This window comes from Amphiura filiformis, chromosome 20 (genome assembly GCF_039555335.1).
Source record: "Amphiura filiformis chromosome 20, Afil_fr2py, whole genome shotgun sequence".
NCBI classification, from domain to species: Eukaryota; Metazoa; Echinodermata; class Ophiuroidea; order Amphilepidida; family Amphiuridae; genus Amphiura; species Amphiura filiformis.
This window is the reverse complement of record NC_092647.1, coordinates 22,894,440-22,918,153: the sequence shown is the minus strand read 5'-3', so window position 1 is coordinate 22,918,153 and position 23,714 is coordinate 22,894,440. Positions and strand designations below refer to the sequence as shown.

At 37.4% G+C, this 23,714-nt stretch overlaps 1 protein-coding gene across 1 annotated transcript in view; it reads left to right on the top strand.

Annotated features, from left to right (window-relative positions):
* The first annotated feature begins 251 nt into the window (after positions 1–251).
* LOC140141764 (uncharacterized) overlaps positions 252–23,714 on the top strand; it is a 131,132-nt gene continuing 107,669 nt past the window's right edge. The window contains 1 exon segment of the mRNA XM_072163633.1: positions 252–495. Coding sequence (XP_072019734.1) covers positions 316–495 — 180 coding nt within the window. The 5' untranslated portion in view covers positions 252–315.

Below are 23,714 nucleotides of genomic sequence, written 5' to 3'. Positions count from 1 at the left end.
TATCTGTGAGCTACTGCAATTTATTTTCACATTATTACAATCCACAAACTATTATATCTACTATCGGAGTGGATTTATGTAAGGGTGCAATGAACATGCTGAATATTATTGAAACAACGATATCATTGTAGTCTTCAAGCAAGTACTCGACCGTTCAAGGTTATACGTAACTGTGAAACAACTTTTTGTTCAATTTCTCAAAAGAGTTACGTTTAATCATTGAACAATGGCATACTTGGTATCGCTATTGTGTTCCATTTTTCTAATGGTTCCACTATTTTTGCATCCAATTCCGCTGCTCAAGAAGATTATGACATGGATTGTGACATGTTTGTACGAGACAATGATGACAGTATCAACGGTACAAAGAGCTTTGAGATAACCAGCAATACGTCTCTTACTGAAGGAATGTTATTGGCAGCAGGATGGGGACTGTTTTCGATTTTCTTAGCACACGCATTTAACCTTATTAGGAGATTCGCTTATCAAGACACGGTAAGGTGAAATCCATTTTTGATCATTTTCTTTGTAAATAAAGCATGAAAACGCAGTGCTTCTTTAGCTTATGCGCCAGAAGTGTGCTCCGTCCATCGAAGGGGACGTTAAGGTGGTACTACACCCATGGCCATTTGTTTGCATATTTTTGCATTTTCTCAAAAAGTTATATCGCGTTGGTGACAAGTAAGATATGCATATTATAGGGGCAAGGACTGCAACTACTGCACTGAAAATTCAGCAACTCACGGCAAGTAGTTGGTTTTCCCTCATATTTGACTGTAACACTACAATTGTTGTCTGTGCTGAAATAAAATTTCCAGTGCAGTAGTTGTTGTCCATGCCCCTATAATATACATATCTTACTTGACACCAATACGCTATAATTTTTGAGGGGAGTTTGACCTAGCGATGTTTGTACTCAGATATTGAGACAAATATAGCTGACACACAAGAGGAACGGTACGAGATATATAAAGGCTTGATATAATTGGCCTTATTAAAGGGATCGGATTTTGTTTGACGTTTGCAGAGTATTTTTGTGGGACATTAGAGCACATCAGACACATCAAATTGTATTCTGATTACGAAGAATATCCTTTGATTTTGATTTTTGAAAATCGCGGTAAAATATAAATTATAAAATGAGTTTACAAAATGCGTCCCAACGATAAGTGTTACTGATATAGCAGAATGGGAGAGGTGAAATGCATTTTTTGGGTGCGCGCAGTGAACTATGATTCCATTTCAACCCATCTCTCATATCCCTTACATAACATGTGTCTTGAATAGAAATGGTAGCCCACCAATCCTGTGGTTAACACGCAAGGAAATAGTTAATAATATTTCTATCACGTTTGTATGCATTTCCCTTATCCTGACCCACATGAAAAAGGACTATATAGACAATGTAATCTTGCAATGAGTTAATTTCAGCCAGGAAGTTTTTAGCCGTTTTTCTCAACAACTTTACGAATGACTTTCAGCCATCACATGATTATAATATAAACTGATTGATGAGCAAGGTCATTACATTTGTTTACTAAGTAATTTAATTGAGCATAGCAAAAATCTTAATACCCAGTAATGCTTGCTCATATTTTAAATCAGTGCAGAGTAGGTTAGATATGAATATTGAAAGTAACTTTGTTTGTATGGATATGGCACTCAGTAGATGGAGAACGTGCGAGTCACATAATTGTAATTATTTATTTATTATTTATAGAGCGAGATCAGTGGAATGCTTCTTGCGAAAGCATTCCACTAATATTGTCATAAAGAACGGGGCAATTCGCATGATAATACAAGAAACCAGGTGATGGGTATGAATGGTTATGGTATCGAGCTATAGACTTATCCTCTGTCACTTAGAACTTAGAACCAACATGTTTGTCATTTTAAATGTTATACCGTTCCGGTTGAATTTATTCAATATAAGTGAACTGACCTCAATGTTTATCAACAAAGCCTGGGGACTGGTATATCAATATGCTTGAGCGAACACTTGTATATCAATATGCTTGACACTACACTGTTCAATAGCTTTATTGTAATGTACCGGGAGTTTTAAAACCACGGGCCCTGAACAAAATATATGAGACGAGCGCATACTACCAGCCAATACAGGAACAATGGAAATTGTGATGGTTTGCTCGCACATTGCCAGGTAATGACGTCAGAAGTTAACTCATCTTTATACGAGAAACAACCTTTGTTTATCATGAAGTGTGATTTTGACCAATATTAATTTCATCATATAATTGCATATCTTTACGGTCAATAAGCAACCATTACTGAAAAGAGTACTTAAATCTGTTTCCTTTTTTTTCCCAATTTTCAAACCTATTATTATCAGATTATCGTAATTATAGAAATGACAATTATGTTTATTTGGAAAACGAATCAAGTTTTGGTTAATAAATATGTTTAGTCGAATGTTGATTTTTAAACTGAATCATTTTATTTGAAAACGCAAAGTCACGAAATTGTGCTTAGTTCACCGTTCGTATACATGTGTTAACATTGTATGGTGGCGGGGTGTGTGGGGGTGTAGGTGTGTGGGGGTGGGGGTGGTTATGTATATAGGTTTGTATAGGTTTGTTTGTGCTGGGTTAATTATATACAGGTACTTTCATTATCTGCACAAATATCACACTGAACTCTACAAAGTATGAGTTCTACAAAATGCGGAGAGTTTTTTACAATGGTGCTCACATAAAGAGACCAAAAACGTAACTTTCACTTATTAATTCTCATTTTTAAGTAGAGAGAGTAGTGAGAGTTCGCTTTAGTATCGCATATTGTTATGTGATTTGTCAGTGCAGGTGCCTATGTGGTTATGAGTAGATTGGCGCGCCTGGACGTGGGGATGTGGATGTGGGGTGGTGATGTGGATGTGTCCGTGTAGTGGTTGGGAAAACAAACTTTTAATATAATATAGTATAGTATAGTATAGTATAGTATAGTATAGTATAGTATAGTATAGTATAGTATAGTATAGTATAGTATAGTATATTACTTCAGGTGAAGTAAGTCTATATAATTTCATGTTGAGGAAAACGTACGGTTTTTCAATATTGTCAATTGATGCTTTGACAAAAATAGTCAGAGTGATACTTCTAGACAGATATAATTAAGCTTCAATACGAGCATCAGAAGTAAGCTTTCCTTTTCATAAACATAATCGAATTCATTTCCTTTGCATTGGGTCAAAATTTTAAACTTGCTCAAATTGTGTTGAAACTCATTCCAATGTATTCCACTAGTCACAAGGATTCGTAAAATGTATATTTTGCCCTATCTAGGATGTACCGTTCTTGAGTTATAACCAAAAAGGTCAAAGGTCACGTTTTTGCCTCTATGGGGGTCGAAAACATCAAAGTGTTCCGATTTTGCCGAAAGAGGTGTCAAAATGTTCGTTTTGATGAAACAAATCAAATAAGAATAGGATTGTACCATCTTGGATGTTTCGTTACTTAGGTAACACAGCAAAATAGGTCAAGGTCAATAGACCTCAATGGTAGGGCCTACTTGACCTATTTTGCTGTGTTACCTAGGTAACGAAGCATCAAAGATATCCTTATTTGATTTGTTTAACCAAAACGAACAATTTGACACCTCTTTTGGCAAAATCGGAGCACTTTGTTGTTTTCGACCCCTATAGAGGCAAAAATGTGACCTTTGACCTTTTTGGTTATAACTCAACACAATTTGAGCAAGTTTAAAATTTTGACCCTATGCAAAGTTCGATGACCTTTTACCCCCCTTTGTTATGAGGTGTCAAAGCAAAATTATCTTACTCTAAAACCGTTGGGGTTCGACAATGTACCACACTGCAAGTATGTTAATTTTCCATTTGTAATTGCTAACCGTGTATTTTGAATGGGGCTGTCAGCCCTGTATCTTCGCCAGCCTTGTACGTCACGTGTTGCGCAGAGGATGATTTAAGCACTTCCCAGAAGTCTTGCGGTTAGCACAGCTGTGTGAGTGAACATGACACCACTGCACGCCCACTGCATACACACTTGCATGGTTAAATTTGAATTTGGACAGATATATTTACAATAAAAACACCTTCATAGGGTTGGTCGATTTCACATTTTATGTTATCTACAGAAGGTGTGAAGTATCCTTCATGCATACATCACTTTAGATCTAAAATCGACCAAGTAATGACGACACACGGGCAATTCTAAAACAACATCTTTTGCACAGAGTTTTAAAAAGTAAAGTGGCAGTTGAAACTCTAGTGATAACACTTTTACGGTGCATGATGGGGATTCCTTAAATCATCCTCTGCGTGTTGCGCTTCCTATGCCGCCTGGTAAGATTCGCTACACTAACAACACCTTTATGTGTTGATATCAATACAAAGGTCGAGTAAGAGTTAAAAGGGCATTTCGTGATCCACAGCCTCATCCCCCCACTTTTCTCAAAAAAAGATTTTTATATCACTGGAAACCTCTGGCTACATAATGTTTATGTACAAAATATTTCTTGCAGATTAATTCGTTTAGCAAAGATATCGTGAAATTTGAATTTCGTTCTGGTGCACCAGAACGAAATTACAACGCATTGTCTATGGAGCAGTGTAATACACATAATCATGCATAACTCGCGAATGCAAAATCGGAATCAACTGACATTTTGGGAATAGGTTTTTTTCGTGGATATCTAATGAAAAATGCTAGGATCACGAAATACTCCTTTAAGTGTAAATTATTCATAATCGATCTATTCGCCGTACAAGTGACGTAATTATCGGATTAAATACCATATAGCAATAGATGAATACAATTTTTTAATATATCGCCCTGCACTACAAGCAGGTTGCACTCATCACCTGTGTCTGCAATCAAAGATTGAATACAATACCACTCTTTTCAAAGATACTAATCGTACAGGTGCGAGTGATCAGCATGGTATGAATATTCTCTAGAATTACGATCCAGGTACCTTTATTCCTGTACTTTGACATCAATGGTTCAATGGATAGGAACCGCGTGAACGTTGTAGTACAGGGCGATATATTCAAAATTATATTCATCTATGGCTATGGTAGTTAATCCGATTATTACGTCACTTCCTACGGCGAATAGGTCTGCGTTGCTGAAAGAATAACCGTGAGTTTGGTGTCATATATCACCCCTTGTCCAATCTTTGAAATAGGTCAAAACACCTGCAAGTGGAAGTGTGAGTTGGGGATTGATGAATCAGACGGACTTTTCCCACCCATAAAACCCTTGTCTGCTGACTATAAATATACATTTACGACGCACGTTAGGCTATTATCAAATATTGCTAATTAATTATCATCATTATAGGCATTATATCACTAATAATCTGCATGCTGCATTATACGCATAATTTCCATCAACATTTATTAAGGTCATTTTGAAAGGTGTCAAAATATCATTTTTTACGCAATCGGTTCAACGCAATTTTTCAGACGGAAATTCTAATTGGCCCCCAAAAAAGCTGTCAGCCAATGATGCTTCGTTATAGAGAAAGTGTAGATTAAATGACGATCCGGAGGCTTGTCTAAAAGGATATGCCTGTTACGTCTTTTCGATTCCTCAATTTTGTATGATCAACAAGTCAGGCGTGCTTCCTCCGCGGCGAAGATCATAAAGGTGTTATGAACGAAATTTATCCAAACTTACTAGAGGCGAGTACATGATGTGGACTAATCTACGTAAGATAGTATTTTGGATACTTATATATCAGCTTATTTTGCAAGAAAATGTTGTCACATTAGAAACACCAGGTTGTGATTCAATCGTACAGCCTCGGCCTACGAATGGTAGTTTATACCAACTAGTGAAACCGAGTGGTCCGTCCACCTCTCTTCCTGTCGCTCTCTCCATCTTCGCTATCTCTCTCGTATTTATAGTGCTTGTGGCGAATGGATTTAACCTTGTACGAAAACATATTTACCAAGACAAGGTAGGGATGTATGTGGTGGTGGGGTGGGGTTATGGGCAGGGGGTGTGTAGGTGGGTTGTGTGCATATGTAGAATGTATGTTGTAGAATGACATTCCTAAAGGGTGTCCCAAAAACAGAACCATCATTGCACCAGTAAATAAGTTTATCAGGATTGTCAATAAATATCATTTGTAAATTAGCTATAATAAAACACACTCGAATTAATGATTGCAGATCGAGGACCCGGATTAATGGGTTAGGGCAAATAGGCCCGATTTGCAATAGCTGCCAAGCCTGCCAGGTGTCATATTTTAAAACGTGTATAGAATGCTGAAAGTGGTTTATATCTATAGAGCAGCTATTGAAGACAAGACTTTCTTGCACAAAACCCAGGTTGTTTCAATTTTGCTGACATGTAATAGTGTGTCAAGTCCAAAGCAATATGTGATGCACCCAAGCAAAATCAGTCGGAACTCGGAAATATTGATTTTGAGATAATATAGCCAAACAAAGGAAGTATTTCTTTTTGTTTCCTTTTGTTTTGGAAGCTCTTTAATTGCTCATATCTTTGGAACTGGTTGTTCAATTTCAATGGGGTTTTCTGCAAAATGCAAAATACAGCATTGTAAATGCTATTTACTATCCTATATAATGAACTCAAAAAATAATATTTCGGAGTTCCGACTGATTTTGCTTGATCGCATCATAATCCATTTTCTGGAGGATTTCAAAAGCGTCTTTAATTGACAATTGTTTTGTTTTCCTTTCACTTGGCAAAGATTGATTTCGAACGTGAGCAATTTATTCAGGCAAATGGGTCAAAGACCGATATTGATTGTCAAATATTGCTTTCCAGATATAGACAAACAAACTGAAAGAAAAAATAAATTTCTTTTATTGTCTATTGTTTTGGAAACACTTCAACTGTTCATATCTTGGAACTAAATGATCGATTTCAATGAGGTTTCTGCAAAATTTACATTTGCACATGCATTTTGCAAAATGATTTTGCTTGATACATGCCATATGAGCAAAGTCATGCCTTCATGAGATTTTTGCAACTGCAATGTTTGTTTATATTTAAAGCCCCGGATTTAAAGACATGTATCGTGATTTGATAAATTTTCTCTTTCTCCAGATAATAACTTTTCTGAAAATAAACGCTTTGATCACAATCCAGAAAAGTGAATCAATCTATTTACTTTTGTCTAGTTCTTCACAAGATCCCTTTTGTTTGCGTTAGCCAAAAGCGCTTCATTTATCCATCGTGGTATTCCAATCTAAAGAAGATGATTCTGGAAGTGGCAATTGGAAATTAGCATGTTCCAATTGTGTATTGTTATTAAATGATTTCGTAACCTTGCTAGATCGGTTTGACTCGAAGCATGATGACATATCGTATCGTATTGTATGTTAGATTAAATACGCAGGTAAATAGCTGATGATGATTGCCTTTCCATGGGGTACATACTGCAGTTACTGTCCGTTTTCCTATACACAATACACAGTGCTCTCACCATTGACGCGCGACCTTTACAAATAGTATGTTAGAAGTATATTGCATTTGCCTAGTTAACATCACTGCGTGAAAATAACCGGCCAATATTTAAACTATTCTCCAAACTTATATTTCTCTAACATGACCTAAAATTACAGCTAGGTTAGATGTTCAGAAATAGTCGCACTTTCGTAGAATATGAGTAAGGGCAAAGCATAGCCAGCTCATAGCTAGCCAACTCCCCGTGTTAATTGAATGGAGATTTGACCGAAAATATTGAGCTATAGTGGTAACGGACCGCTCCGTTCTGAAGGATGCCACAAAAAAACGGTACAAGCTACATTTAAACTATTCTATGAAATTCTAGAAAAATTAATTTTGTAACATGTCCTTTAGGTGTTTGGAAATAGTCGCACTTTTGTGTTTTAGGAAGGATATGTAAACGACAGATAACACCAAAAATATGAAGAAATTATTTCCAAACCGTGTTAAGTCAACAATCATTATGTTGCTCATTTTCAAGAATGCTGGTTAACAAAAAGCAGGCCATTGTCTCATTTCGTGAACAAAGGTCCACATACCATTGTTTCCTTGCGTTTCCTTTATAATCAGTTACCCAACTGAAGCTGTATTATAGCACCTCATAGCGATACCGCACATATAAAACAGACACATGTACACAACCAGAGAAGATCCGATTTAATCAGTTGAGCTGTTTCAATGAGTGTTATCTTGGTTTAATAGCTTTTAATGGGGTTTAAGTCCTGCAAAGGTCGAGATAAATTCTACTGTAGACATGACTGCATCATGATACCATATCGTTACAAAATAAATACCAATCCCGTATTTTTTTTTTCGTATTCTTGACAGCAAATCCTAATTTCGACTTTACGATTACAAAAAGTCATCCCATATCAAATTAGTACACTTTCTTTGAAAAACAAATAACTGCAGATGGGATCATAGTAGGTGACCTAGAGGGCGTCTCTCTTCAACTGGTAAGATTCGCTACACTAACGACACCTTTATGTGGTGATATCAATACAAAGGTCGTGTAAGAGTTAAGTGTAAATTATTCATAATCGATCTATTCGCCGTAGAAGTGACGTAATTATCGGAGTAATTACCATAGCAATAGATTAATACAATTTTTGAATATATCGCCCTGCACTAGAAGCAGGTTGCACTCATCACCTGTGTCTGTCTGCAATCAAAGATTGAATACAATACCACTCTTTTCAAAGGTCTTTATTCCTGTACTTCGACATCAATAGTTCAATGCATAGGAACCGCGTGAACGTTGTAGTGCAGGGCGATATATTCAAAATTGTATTTATCTATTGCTATGGTAGTTAATCCGATTATTACGTCACTTCTATGGCGAATAGGCTTGCGTTGCTAAAAGAACAACCGTGAGTTTAGTCAAGGGGGTGACACTAAATTCACGGTTCTTCTATTAGCAACGCAAAACCTAGAAAGTGAGGCCAGTTATCGATCCGTTATGAATAATTCATGTTCGACCCCTTGGATCATGTTAATTGATATTGGCAAATAACAACGTTGTTAGTTTTGCGAACTTTGCCTGTTCAATGAGAGTATAGCGCGCCCCAATACATCTGGGCACAAACCAGGCGAAAACGATCCAATTTAATGAAATGGCGGACGGGTATTCCCATCAGGCACCAGTGACATGTTTTTTCAAAGAAAGTCTACTATGAAATGACATTTTGCAATAGCAAAGTCAAAATTAGGACTTGCTGTCAATAATATGAAGGAAATATGTGACAGAGGCAAGGTATGAAATACAAGTAGTATTTAAGTTATAATAACCTTTGATACCCGACCTGACCTTCCATCATGGCGCCTTATTCGTCTTATGTATTTCTATTATGCTCTCAAGTAAAATAAAATACGAATCTGCACTAAGCAGACAGAATGCTACTTAGCTCCCAGCATGAATTATTGATTTTATACGGAGGTAAAGAAATGCACAGTGTATGTGCAAGCCGTGCTACAATACTCCAAATATTTACGGTAAATCTGAATAGTGGTCACATGTTGACATATCATGTGTTCGGGAAATCACGTGGCAACATTTTAAGATTTCAGGCTTGTTTACTAGTTAATTGCCATTTGTACTCTTTTTATTATTTATCTTTGTTAATTAACATATATTTTAAATGCTGATAAATCGTAGTTGGCTGCCCATGATATCTGTTAAATTCAATGTTTTATGAATATAATTCTACCACGCAGAGGGGGTCACGCAGCAGAATTTCACATCACCTGACTTAAACTCAAAGTTTATACATTTAATATATTTAATATGATACTAATTTTTTATTATAACCAACTGGTACACGAAATATACTAGCTTATTACCTATACAGAAAGGTGATTATCAGCCTTAACTCAGCAAATTGACATGCCCGGCATATGCAGCCGTTCTCCGTCTGGATAACATGACTGTCGCCCTCAATACGTCTGGGCACAAATTTAAATAACAATACGCTATTTACATATCAATGCGGCTTCATGCTAATTAAAGCTGCCCCATCCAGGAGTTCATCTATGGTTTAGTGTCATATATCACCCCTTGTCCAATCTGTGAAATAGGTCAAAACACCAGTGGAAGTGTGAGTTGCACAGTGTCACCGCCCCGATATCTTCATGGCAGAAATCGCCATGGTAAAATGAATCCACAGCCACGTATGGCCATTTTGTTCCGACATGTTTAATAGTTTTGAGACGCGTAATGGACCGAGGAATGCTATTGACTATAGCCTGGTAACTGACCTCTGTAGGTGTCAGTGAGCATGGTATACGTCATGAGGTTATCTGCTTTTAGACTGCCTCCACATGTGGCCTACGCTGCGCTATAGTTCGACACATAATTATATAATCAATACGCAAGCTAACGACTATCAACACATATATTCAAGTGCATGCATCCAAATATAGCTTCTTTAGAATAAAAAAAAAATACGGGAAATATTCCTCAATTTCTACCCCGGTGTCCGAAGATTTATCGTCTGAATATCAAATCGCGCATAGCACATTCACGTGTATCGATCCCGGGTATTGATATTATTGTCTCTGCTGTGCAATGTAATTTATAACCAGGCGATGTCGGTGTGAGTTGGGGATTGATGAATCAGACGGATTTTCCCACCCATAAAACATATACATGTCTGCCTTGTCTGCTGACTATAATATACATTTACATATGACTACGACACACGGTAGGTTATTATAAAATATCTGCTCATTAATTATCATGATTATAGGCATATATCACTAATAATCTGCATGCTGCATTGCACGCATGATTTACATCAAGATTTATTTCCTAATTAAGGTCATTTTGAAATGGTGCCACAATATTATTTTTACGTAATCAGTTCAACGCAATTTTTCAGACGGAAATTTCATTGGCCCAAAAAAAAGGCTATCAGTCAATGATGCTTCGTTATAGAGAAAGAGTAGATTAAATGACGAAGATCCGGAGGCTCGTCTAAACGGGATATGCCTGCTACATACGAATTTTTGCGTTTCCTCAATTTTGTATGATCAACACTTCAGGCGTGTTTCTTCCGCGGCGAAGATCATATAACATGTATAAAGGTTTAGGAACGAAATTTACCCAAACTGACTAGAGGCGAGTACATGATGTGGACTAAACTACGTAAGATATCATTTTGGATACTTTTATATCAGCTTATTTTGCAAGAAAATGTTGTCACATTAGAAACACCAGATCCTGATTCAATCGTACAGTCTCGGCCTACGGATGGTAGTTTATACAAACTAGTGAAACCGCGTGGTCCGTCCACCTCTCTCGCTGTCGCTCTTCCCATCTTCGCTATCACTCTCGTATTTATAGTTCTTGTGGCGAATGGATTTAACCTTGTACGAAAACATATTTACCAAGACAAGGTAGGTATAATTTGTACGTGGTGGTAGGGTGGGGTTATGGGATAAGGTTGGGGTGTGCCGGTGGGTTGTTTGCCAAAAGTACTCTTATAACGTACTCGTCTTATTGGCGTGAAGGGGTCCGTGGGGTGGGGTTGTACTTGTAGGTGTGTGAGTGGTTGTGTCGCTGTTAAAGGTTTAAAGAGATATAAATAGCCAGCTTTCTTGGTCAGGGGTGGCAAAATAAAATTTCAGGGGCACAGCTGAAAAAATTGCAGTTGCATCATGCAAAAATCATTGCAACTGCAATTTTTGTTTTTTATAGAGACTGCACATGTCTTCGAGTTTCAAAAAAATGCTTTATTGGGACGTAGCGCGCAAAAAATTTTAATTTGACACTATTGTTGCCCTTAATCGGGATGAAAATGGCTTTATTGTGACAATGTGCGCGCGGAGCGAGCAAAGATTTTGTATTTTACACTTTTTTGGCCCATGATCGGGGTGGATTTTGATAGAAAAGTGCCCCTTGCCCTTTTTTCTTTTCCTTTGCCCTCCACGTTATCTCTTTCATTTTTGGGCAGAGGGGCACTTTTTTTTCTTTCATTTTATGTCAGGGGGCAGTCTGCAACCCTGCCCTCCTTGCTACGCTACTGTTAATAGCGTATATGTACGTGGTGGTAGGGTGGGTTGTGGGATTTTGTGGGGGTGTGCGTGTGGGTTGTGTGCATATATTTGAATGTAGAGTTTGAATTTATATTGCAGAATGACATTCCTACAGGGTGTCCCAAAAACAGAACCCTCATTTCACCCTGTTTTCTTCTATTTTAGACAAGTTGATGAACTATATTTTGGTATGTAAAGAAACCTTTAATCGTTAGCTTTAATAAACCGAAAAAAAATATTTCAATCGGCTCACCATTCCTCAAACACTTTAAAAAATAAGAATTGAGTGGCCCAGTATAAAAACGGCCCATGGCACATTTTTCGTCATTGGGAGAAATTGGCACTGTAAATGTACGAATGTTCAATAAAATACATAAGAAATTTGATGCTTTTAAGAAAGATTAAATTGACAACATTCCCGAGTTACATTCATGATGTGTTATGTTTGTATGGATGACATTTGGTGACCTTTGACATTTTTCAACAGCGCCCTCTATTTTTCAAAAATGTGCCATGGGCCGTTTTTATACTGGGCCACTCAATTTATATCAATGTGTAGGCAAAATGGATGTGTGATGGCACTTCTTTTGCTATACTTGTAATTACTTATATTTTCTTGGTTATTTATGCCTTTTTGTTCTATTATGTTTCTTACTTTCTTACTTTGTTGTTTTTTGCCTACTTTTTATTTACAACATAAGTCATATCTCTTTTTGGAATAAAAGGTAGCCTTGAAAATTGCTGTTTGGTTTGTCTTTGGTTCTTCTGAAGTGAGTTTACTGTGCTGCTATGCCCTCTACCTGGTTGAGTCCTTGACGAATACAAGTTTCAGCCCTGGTCCTCAATGCATCAATTGCGTTGCGTACCATCCTTGTGCGCCAGATATACAGTAAGCCAAAAAATTAAGGTTCTAGTTGTGTTCACCCCTGTATATCCTAAATAAAGACAAATATGTCAAAATTAAAACAAGCAGCCAAAACATGTACTCTTTAGCTCTAATTTAAGACCTTACTTGTTGAAATTGGTTGAGAATTAGAGAAACAGTGATCTAAAACCTAATGAAGAAACGAAATCAAAAGTTGCACTTTTGTGTTCTAATCAATGAAAGCACGACGCTAGTTTAACGTGCTAATCAATGGAAGCACGGCGCCAGTTCTCTTATTCACGAACGCTTTGTGTACAAATCAATAGGGAATTTAATGCAGCAAACTGCAACTTTTAAATTGGTATCTTCCTTAGGTTTGGGATCGCCGTGTCTTTATTTCTTGAACAATTTCAACGAATGAGGTTTTAAATTCGAGCTAAAAGATGCAGCTATTGGCTGCTGGTTCCAATTATGATCTGTCTTTATTTAAGATATGCAGGAGGTGAACATAACTGGTACCTTAATTTTCTGGCTTACTGTACTTGCGAATGCAGTACCCATCCCGTGGACAGAGTGAAAAACGGGTACATTTCTTTAAAAGGGCATATCGTCAAAAGTTGTGAGCCGATTGAAATAATTGTTTTGGTTTATTATTATTATTATTATTTTGACACCCTGTAGATGGGATCCAACTGTACTGCGCACAAAAAGTATGCCATATAACACTTAAGGGGGTACTCCACCTCTCTCGCTGTCGCTCTTCCCATCTTCGCTATCACTCTCGTATTTATAGTTCTTGTGGCGAATGGATTTAACCTTGTACGAAAACATATTTACCAAGACAAGGTAAGGATAATTTGTACGTGGTGGTAGCGTAGGGTGGGGTTATGGCATTAGGTTGAGGTGTGCCCAGGGGCGTAGCAAGCGGGGGGACAGGGTGGACGAAGTCCATGGGCCCCGAGGGTTCAGGGGCCCAAGCAAAAGAGAAGATTAGATAAGCGCTGATTAACATGTTAAGGAGATGCTAAAAGGCAGGGCCGAATTTACCTGGGCCAGGCCAGCATACCTGGGCCAGACCACACTCACCGTGAGAAAAGCATGTGTGCACTCAAGAGGCCAAGTTTGGTTTACAAATTAGGGGGCCTACTATAAGTTTCTACTGTGGTGGCAGAAGCATTGTAAATTTGAGGGAGATAAGCGCATTTTGCGCACGGAATACATTTTTAATTTTAGACCACATGATTTTAGCCCAAAATGAAGGTAAGATTTGCTATGTAAAGGGCTAGTATGGTATGCGCGAAGCGCGCAAAAGTGTGTAATTTTACCATATTTTGGTCCAAAACATGGTATTGTGACTATTGTCGGGCTAAGAGGAACATGCACTGGACAATTGGTAAATCCGGCCCTGCTAAAAGGGCCCCACACTTGTTCTTGTCCATGGGCCCCGAGGCTCTTGCTACGCCCCTGGGTGTGCCGGTCCCGGGTGGCGGTGGGTTGTTTGCCAAAAGTACTCTTATAAAATACTCGTCTTATTGGCGTGAAGGGGTCCGTGGGGTGGGGTTGTACTTGTAGGTGTGTGAGTAGTTGTGAGGTTTAGAGAGATATAAATAAATATTGTAGAATTAAATTCCTACAGGGTGTCCGAAAACAGAACCCTCATTGCACCCTTTTTTCTCCTATTTTAGAAAAGTTGATCAACTATATTTTGGTATGTAAAGAAACGTTTAATTGTTAGCTTTAATAAACCGATTCACCATTACCGCTGGGCTTGGGCTATGGATAAGTGTCATCAATGTGTAAGCAAAATGGATGTGTGATGGGACTTCTTTTGCTATACTTGTAATTACTTATATTTTCTTGGTTGTTTATGCCTTTTTGTTCTATTATGTTTCTTACTTTCTTACTTTGTTGTTTCTTGCCTACTTTTTATTTACAACATACGTCATATCTCTTTTTGGGATAAAGGGTAGCCCTGAAAATTGCTGTTTGGTTTGTTTTTGATTCTTCTGAAGTGAGTTTACTGTGCTGCTATGCCCTCTACCTGGTTGAGTCCTTGACGAATACAAGTTTCAGCCCTGGTCCTCATTGCATCAATTGCGTTGCGTACCATTCTTGTGCGCCAGATATACTTGCGAATGCAGCAGTAGTACGGCTGCAAAGATGTTGGAGGCTATAGCTTGTGGACCTCGCTCATAGACATCATTTTGGATTTTGCCCCAAATGAAGAAAGCAAGTGTTGTGAGGTCTGGGGATCTTGCAGACCACTCCACAGCATGATCCATCCCGTGGACAGAGTGAAAAACGGGTACATTTCTTTAAAAGGGCATAACGTCAAAAGTTGTGAGCAGATTGAAATAATTGTTTTGGTTTATTAAGGGATCTAGAATGAGCATTTATGGCATTTCGACAGTATTTTTTGTGGGACATGAGAGCACCTCAGACGTATCGAATTGCATTCTGAATACGAAGCATGTCTTTCTGGTATCAAATAATTTTCATTTTTTCAAATTTGATATTTTTCAAATTTTTGATATATAACAGTCCTCGAAGTAAATTTTATAAATCTAATGATATATTCTTAAAGTGTATGTAGCTGGGAGAAAAAAGCCGACGATCAATTGAAAATGTTGACCTTTTATATTGAAGATATGGCTTTTTTTCCCCAAAAGACCTAATTTGTTTTGGTGTTTTGGGAAAAAAATCCATATCTTCAATACGAAAGGTCAAAATTGTCAATTGATCGTCGGCTTTTCATCCCACCTATACACTTTAAGTATAAATCATCAGATTTATAAAGTTTACTTCGAGTACTGTTAAATATCAAAAATATCAATTTTAATGATTTGCCATAAAATATGTATTACATTGCGAATTTCAAAAAATCAAAATTATTTGATATCAGAAGGACATTCTTCGTATTCAGAATGCAATTCGATATGTCTGATGTGCTCTAATGTCCCACAATAATTACTGTCCAAACGTTCATACCCCATCCCTTAAAGCTAACGATTAAAGGTTTCTATACATATAAAACATATTTGGTCAACTTTTCAAAAATAGGAGAGAAAGAGGGCCAAATGGGGGTTCTGTTTATTATTATTATTATTATTTTTATTATTATCATTATCGGCCAGTATCGTCATACACATTATTGTCGTGGTATTATATATTGTAATTGTATACGTCAATTTTGTTCAGTTTGGTTCAAACTGCTTATAAAGTTTTACTTTACACGGAAGGGAGAATTTAGCAAAAAAACAATTAATTTATGAATGTAAACGGGGAGGGTGGGCTTTGCAAATAATAAGTACATAAGTAAAAATAATAAATAAATAAATAAATAAATAAATAAATAAATAAATAAACAAACAAATAAATAAAAATTAGTTATGTTTGTATATGGGGGTGGGTGCTGTGCAATAATCATGAGCCCGGGGGTAAATCAAATCGGCATCACAGGAACAATACGTTACGTAATCTATTGTATATCCTTCAATATCCATGATTTATCCTTGCAAATTAGCATCGAACCTCCAGCCAATGTTCCTTGCTAGTGCTAGCCACAACACAACTGTAGCCACTCCCTCAATGTTCGTCATTTCAGTGATTGACAGTGATGTAATGCAAATATGGTGCTGGTCATCTGGTCACGTGCGCATTTATATAAGCGCATTTATATATATATAACCGAAGTCTACTGTTTAAAATTAAAAAAGGACTATATATAACTATGACGCATGTTATATCAAATTGTCTGCTCATTAATTATACGCATATATCACTAATTATCTGCATGCTGCATTATACGCATGACCTTAATGCCTAATTTTCATCCACATTTAATTCCTGTCTTTGATAGATCATTTTGAAAGGTGCCCAAAAATTCTGATTGGCCCAAACAAGGGCTATCAACCAATGACGCTTTGTTACAGAGAAAGTGCAGATGAAGATATGGAGGCTCTTCTTAAAGAATAGACTTTAATATTACACTCTGAACGGTGGCCAACCGATATCTATTGTTGTATAAGGCTCACTCAGTCATCATTAGGAAACGAATTTGGAGAAAACCTTCTGTTAATAAAATACTATGCTGAGCCACCAGCCTGGGTGGCTCACGCTCCAATAATTTCAGATGATTGAGCGGTAATACATCAAAGAATGTCTTCCAATTATCAGCTTATCGGATTAAAAGCTTAGAGGGAAGGTCTTGCTGCTCAGCGAGTGTTTGTAATTATCAGAAGGTTTCCTCCAAATTCATTCTCTAGGCAATACAAACGATCGAATCTGGTGTTGATATGAGCAAAATTTTGAGTTACACCAATATAAAATTAATTTTCTCGGCCGAATGAAAAGCAATAGTTTTCATTTTTTCAGTAAATGTCAGGAAAATATATAATGCTTGATACTGTATTTTGTGTTTCAAATCCTAGTGTTAAACTTGGGCGTGAAATTCAGTCATTTAGTGTAATATTTTCGATTTTGATATATAGGCTTCAACTCTGTCCACGAGCTTTTTTTTTTATCAACCTTTTAGCTTTTCCAAGTAATATAGTTCGCTAATGAAGGATTTTTTCCAACTTTCTAACGTACATCACCGTGAGCGATATATCATAGTTTTGTCAGAATTTCGGTTTTGATTTCACCATTTTTTTTTAAAATCAACGCATGAAATCTGAGGCTAGTACAAGCATTGTGAATCGATATCTCTGGGTGCCATAAGAAGAGCTACTATGGCTACAGTGTTGCCAGAACTTCAACATAGCAAAGAAATTCCAAGCCCTGTGACACTGACCATGTTGACTCTGTTTCTTTCCAGGATCTGTGCTCTGAAGCAAAATGTGTTATATGTTTTATCACGCAAACTGTTTGGAACTCACTTCCAACTAACCTTCGTAACATCCCAAAACTTTCGTTATTTAAACGCCAGCTTCAAACCCATCTCTGTGAATTGATTGTTTTTATGTTTGTTTGTCATTTTCGTGTTTTGCGCGTTTTGAGTTCCTCGGAAGATTTTGTGCCGTATAAGAACCATTCATTATCATTGTTAACTTAAACAGGTTTTTGTTTTTAAACAAAAACCTGTTCCAGCAATTTATTAAAATTGCTTGCTTAAAAACAGAATAACTTGGAACGTTAATACTTGACCTATAATCCCGGAAAAAATGTGTTCAAACACCCACTGTAATTCCCATGTTCTTCTTAGTATAGTGCGCATGCTATATGAGTCCCTGGACACTAAGGATTATAGTAGTGTTGTCTCAATATAGCATACCCCTCCCCTTTCCCCACCAAACAATGTTGGGAGAAGATATGGTGAAGATGAGCATATTGGGCATGCCAACAATGTACAGGGGTAGAAGGGGGACCATTGCCAATAAGGCCTTAAAAGTGTTCGAACAATTATTTATAAGATTGCAGTGTTTCAATTGTCATGAGGGTGACTGGGTGAGCTGCTTTTTGTTTGTGTTTGTTTGAAACTGCTTTTGGAAACCCACCAAAAGTCATGATGAAACAGCCAAAACAATACAAGGTTTTTAAACATAGAAGTTTATAAAAACCAATTAAATAACCTAAAAGAAAAAAAATTGTGGCAACATAATTATGATAGGCCTAAGTATAAGCAACAATTTCCCAACTCAATTTGGCCAAAGTGTGGACTTGGGTGGGTTTGTATTCAGGTATTTAATTGTATAATAGTCTAGACCATCTGTAATTATAATTATAATGATATGAATAGCCTACTAATTAGTAGTAATCAAGAAAACACTAATTCCAGGGGCGTTTCCAAATAGTACATACCAATCCCCAGTGCCCTGATTATCATATTTTAATGAATAGACTAATAATTAGTTCTAAACAAGTAAACCCTAATTCCCGGGGCCTAATTGGTATTTATTTATTTACTACGTCATATTTATCCAGGGTAGCTCGATCAGCAAAATGCTGTTCTTACACGGGGCCCTGCATAACATTTAAAAACCATACATAATACAGCCAAAAATCTGCCCGCGGGTGATTTTGTCACAATTTGGGTTTGTTGCAAATTTGTGATGTTATTAATGTTCAAAATATTATCTGATAGTTTCAGACCAGAATATAACTGGCATTTTGTATTTTTGAGACATTTTTCAAGGTACTACTCTCAACATTGTCAATAATATATTTAAAGGCCGATATCTCAATTTCGAATTTTATAATACCATAACTTACAAACTCAATATCTTCGCTTAGGAATGTCCGATTTCATTGGGGAAAACATTTTAGTGTCTAAAATGGCCCAAAATGAGGGTTTTCAATATTGCCGTCCATTTCTAATCGTCACCCCCATAGACTTTACATGTAAAATAAAAAGGCTCATAAAAATTTAATAGCACTTAGTTCGGATGCAAAATTCGATAGATAGATGCACTCTGGCGGCTAAAAACAATACATTTATTCTCTAATTAAAATCACTTCCACTAATATACAGTGTGGCATCATCAGCGTACATTGAGATCTTTCTATGTTAAATTACCATTGGCATATCATTAATAACAATAAGAAACAAAAGTGGCCCAAGAATACATCCTTGTGGAAGACTCTTTGCATTCTTCCAGTCAGATATGACCTCAACCATTTTAGAGTGTTAATAGATGCCCCAATGTCACAAATAACCACTAGTATGATCAAAATTTTCATAACCTTTATTTGAATTGTTTCATCAAAACGAACATTTGACACCTCTTTTATCAAAATCGGAGCACTTTGATTATAGAGCCAAAAACGTGACCTAGATAGGTCAAACTATATACTTTCTAAATCCTTATGACTAGAGATACATACATTGGAATGGTTTTTCGATGACCTTTTCCCACCAAATGCTACTGTTCAATTGCTATCAGGCATTTATGCGTAGCCCGTAATGTCAACTACCGTAAAACCCCGTCTACAAGCATATAGAGTGCTTCTGATGAAAGCTACATTAATCTAGGCGCCATTATGGAGTTTGAGCAAATAAATTACGGATCCAAGTATATATAAACAAGTATTATTTTAAGACCAATTTATTGTATTGGTATAGTTACGCTTGCTTCGAAATAATTTAGCTTTCATAAAAAACACTATATGTGACCCGGCAGCACAAATGAGCCGTAAATTCCCTAAATTGTATTGTGAGTTGCGGTGTAAAATGTGTACGAAGGTCATATTCATCGGTAACTTAAGCTGGCCCGACATCCGTCTCATTTCGATAGTCAAAATCTAATCAATAATCCTATTGTTGAAGTGGATAATAAGCTTCTACCTTAGATGGATATAGAACTTGTAATAGCTCTGGTCTTTGTTTGCTCATATTGCTAAATCCTGTTCAAGTGGTGGGTTACCAGGCATTGTATTTTGTACAGGTATGCATAACCAACAATTAACAATGAGAGAACTTTCTTAAACCTCGTTGACTTGGGGATGATTTGAAATGACCGCCAATTATGACTGTTTGATATTTATTGCCAACAATGTGGAAAAAGAGACACATGTAAAAACGCAAAAAGCTATAATTTTGTTGAAGGAGCAAAGTTTAACAAACCATAACCCCGATTCTGGATATCGTTTGAAGTCAAATGATATACCATTTGTAAGTTTATGATGTTTATTTTTTAAACACGAAATAAAACAAAATTGACCGGGGGAGGAATTTACGGCTCATTCGCCGTGGACGGTCACATATATGCTTGTAGACGGGGTTTTACGGTATCTATGGTAAAAGTGCAGTTTTGTCCCCTCCCTCATCCCCATCCGTACCTCCCAACCCCGGGCTCACCCACTATAATAACAATGATGTGATTTGACAGCCAGCTTCCAAGGTCGGTGTTATTAACAAATTAAAACATTTTCGACCCACTGAAGCGTTGTATACATCATAATTATTGTTCGTTAGTTTTACCGCATAGTGTTTTAGCATGGGGATGTGCTTGGTATAGACCACTTGACATCATTGTTTATCAACAAAAGCGAGGGACTAATCTATCGATATGCTCGAACGAACCGCTACGCTGTTCAATGGCTTTCTTGTTCTATATGAAATGTGGTGGGCGATTTAAAATGCACGTGCCCTGAGCAAACTACGATGCATACGCACACTGCAGGGCAAAGAACAATGGAAATTGCCATAATTCGCGTGCATACTGCCGGGCAATGACGTCACATGTCAAGTGTTCTTCACACTGTTTTTAAACTTAAAAAAGAGCATATTATTAGTACTATTATGTGTATTATTAGTAACAGTGATTACAGCTCTAGAACAAATCTCCGGCTACAGTTAGCTTACTTAAATATACTACGTTATATATACGTTAATGGCCATATTATCCTCTCAAATGAGGTGCCAATGTTATATTTAGCTGATAAATGATATATGATTTGAATCAAGGTTCATATAAGGGCACGGTGGCTCAGTGGTTACGGCCTTGGACTCATAATCTGAGAGCTTGCTCGACGTGCGCGGGTTCGATTCCCCTTCCCACCACCGTGTTGCGCCCTTGGGCAAGGCGCTTTGCCTCGCTTGCCTCACCCCACCCATGTGCAATGGGAAGCTGTTAGGGGTAGTCACAGTCGTTGTACTGATGGACCCTGCGCCACTTGTAGGCTGCAAACGTGGTTCCGACATATTCTAATAACGGCGGAATAAATGTAAAGCGCTTTGAGGCTGTTTACGGCATAAAACGCTATATAAATATCTACATTTATTTTAACTATCTGCCTTGTCCTTGCACCTACAAATCTACATTAAGTATGACCATGACGCACGTTAGGCTATTATCAATTATCTGCTCATTAACATGATTATAAGTGATTATAGGCATATATCACTAATAATCTGCATGCTGCTTTATGAGCGAAATGCATAATTGCCCTTAACATTTAATTCCTGTCCAGAGGATGATTTAAGGAAGCCCCATCATGCACTGTAAAAGTGTTATCACTAGAGTTTCAACTGCCACTTTACTTTTCAAATCCCATTGAACTCTGTGCAAAAGATGTTGTTTTAGAATTGGGCGTGTGTCATTATTACTTGGTCGATTTCAGATTTAAAGTGATGTATGCATGAAGGATAATTCACACCTTCTGTAGATAACATAAAATGTGAAATCGACCAACTTTTTGAAGGTGTTTTTATTGTAAATATATCTGTCCAAATTCAAATTTAACCATGCAAGTGTGTATGCAGTTTTAGGCGGCCGTGGCAAATTTATTAAGACCGGCCCTATTACTCAAATAGAGCGAAGCGAGCGTAGCGACTAGCGCATGGGGTCCAGGGGCCCGCGCAAGGGCCCTGGTAGGGTCAGGGCAAAGCCCCTGGTCAGGTCAGGGGCAAAGCCCCAGACAACTAAGGGTTTTAGCTATTCTAGGGGTCAGGAAGCCCGGATTTGACAACGATTTCTGAAGCCAAATTCCATTTGTACAGACTTGAAATATTCTTTATCCATTGTCACTCACTTGCAATAATCAAGATCAAACCAACAGTTATTCAATTTATAAGTAGTGCATGTTTTATGTTTTGACTTATTTGCACACATATAGAATTAGGCCTACATCTTTGCAGAACTGCATGTGTTATCATATCGTGAGTATATGTTCAATCATTAAAAGACAAATGCTAAAAATTGTTTAGGCCTACTGGGTAAAGGTTAATAGCAACTTTTTAAACTATTGCGATTTGGTAGTTCACAGCATCTAGCGAATGGTAGTGAGCTTTGGCAAAAATTGCATTGATCATTTCATAGCGAGCGTGATAAAACTCCACAGTGGCGTAGATTTGTTTTTGACATTGGGGTTGGAAAAATATTCTTGAAATAGCACCTTTTGGCGACATAAGTTCATTGTATATAAAATGCGCGCGAAGCGCACAGACATTTTTGGCATATTGAAGCTAAACTGGTGATGATGCAGTGGAATAAATTCGCGCGAAGCTCGAAAAAATTGACACTTTTTAGGCTAAAATGGCCAAATATGAGATTGATTTGGTCAGAAACTCACATAGGCCTACAGGTGTCATCATGGGGGGCTTGTATGGACCATCCCTTTTAAAATATTGTGGGGCGGGGATTTATCCCCCATCCCCCGGGATCTACGCCTATGAGTTGAAACATCAAAAGGGAAAGAAATTGGTTTGAGTATTGAACTGAGTAATGTGGCTGTAAGTATTATGTAATGTAATCCCTGCATTACAAGGAGCACCCCAGCCCAGAGGTTTTCGAATGATGGTCTAGCCGTGCTAGTTTTGACAGCTGATGGTGGTCCAAAGGGCCAAAGGCCGGGAGGGAGGCACTCACTAAAAATGAGTGAAGCGATGTGCGTGCAGTGCGCCGACAACCCACATTAACCCACACATGATGCAGTCATGTCTACAGTAGAATTCATCTCGACCTTTGCAGGACTTAAACCCCATTAAAAGCTATTAAACCAAGATAACACTCATTGAAGCAGCTCAACTGATTAAATCAGATCTTCTCTGGTTGTGCACAAGTGTCTGTTTTACATGTGCGACATCGCAATAAAGCTGGTATTATAGCTTCAGTTGGGTAACCGATTATAAAGGAAACGAAAGGAAACAATGGTATGTGTACCTTTGTTCACGAAATGAGACAATGACCTGCTTTTTGTTAACCAGCATTCTTCAAAATGAGCAACATAATGATTGTTGACTTAACACGGTTTGGAAATAATTTCTTCATATTTTTGGTGTTATCTGTCGTTTACATATCCTTCCTAAAACACAAAAGTGCGACCCTCTCCGAACATCTAAATTAGCTAAAAATTTAGGACATGTTACAAAACTATTTTCTAGAACCTATTTAGAATAGTTTAAATGTAGCTTGTAC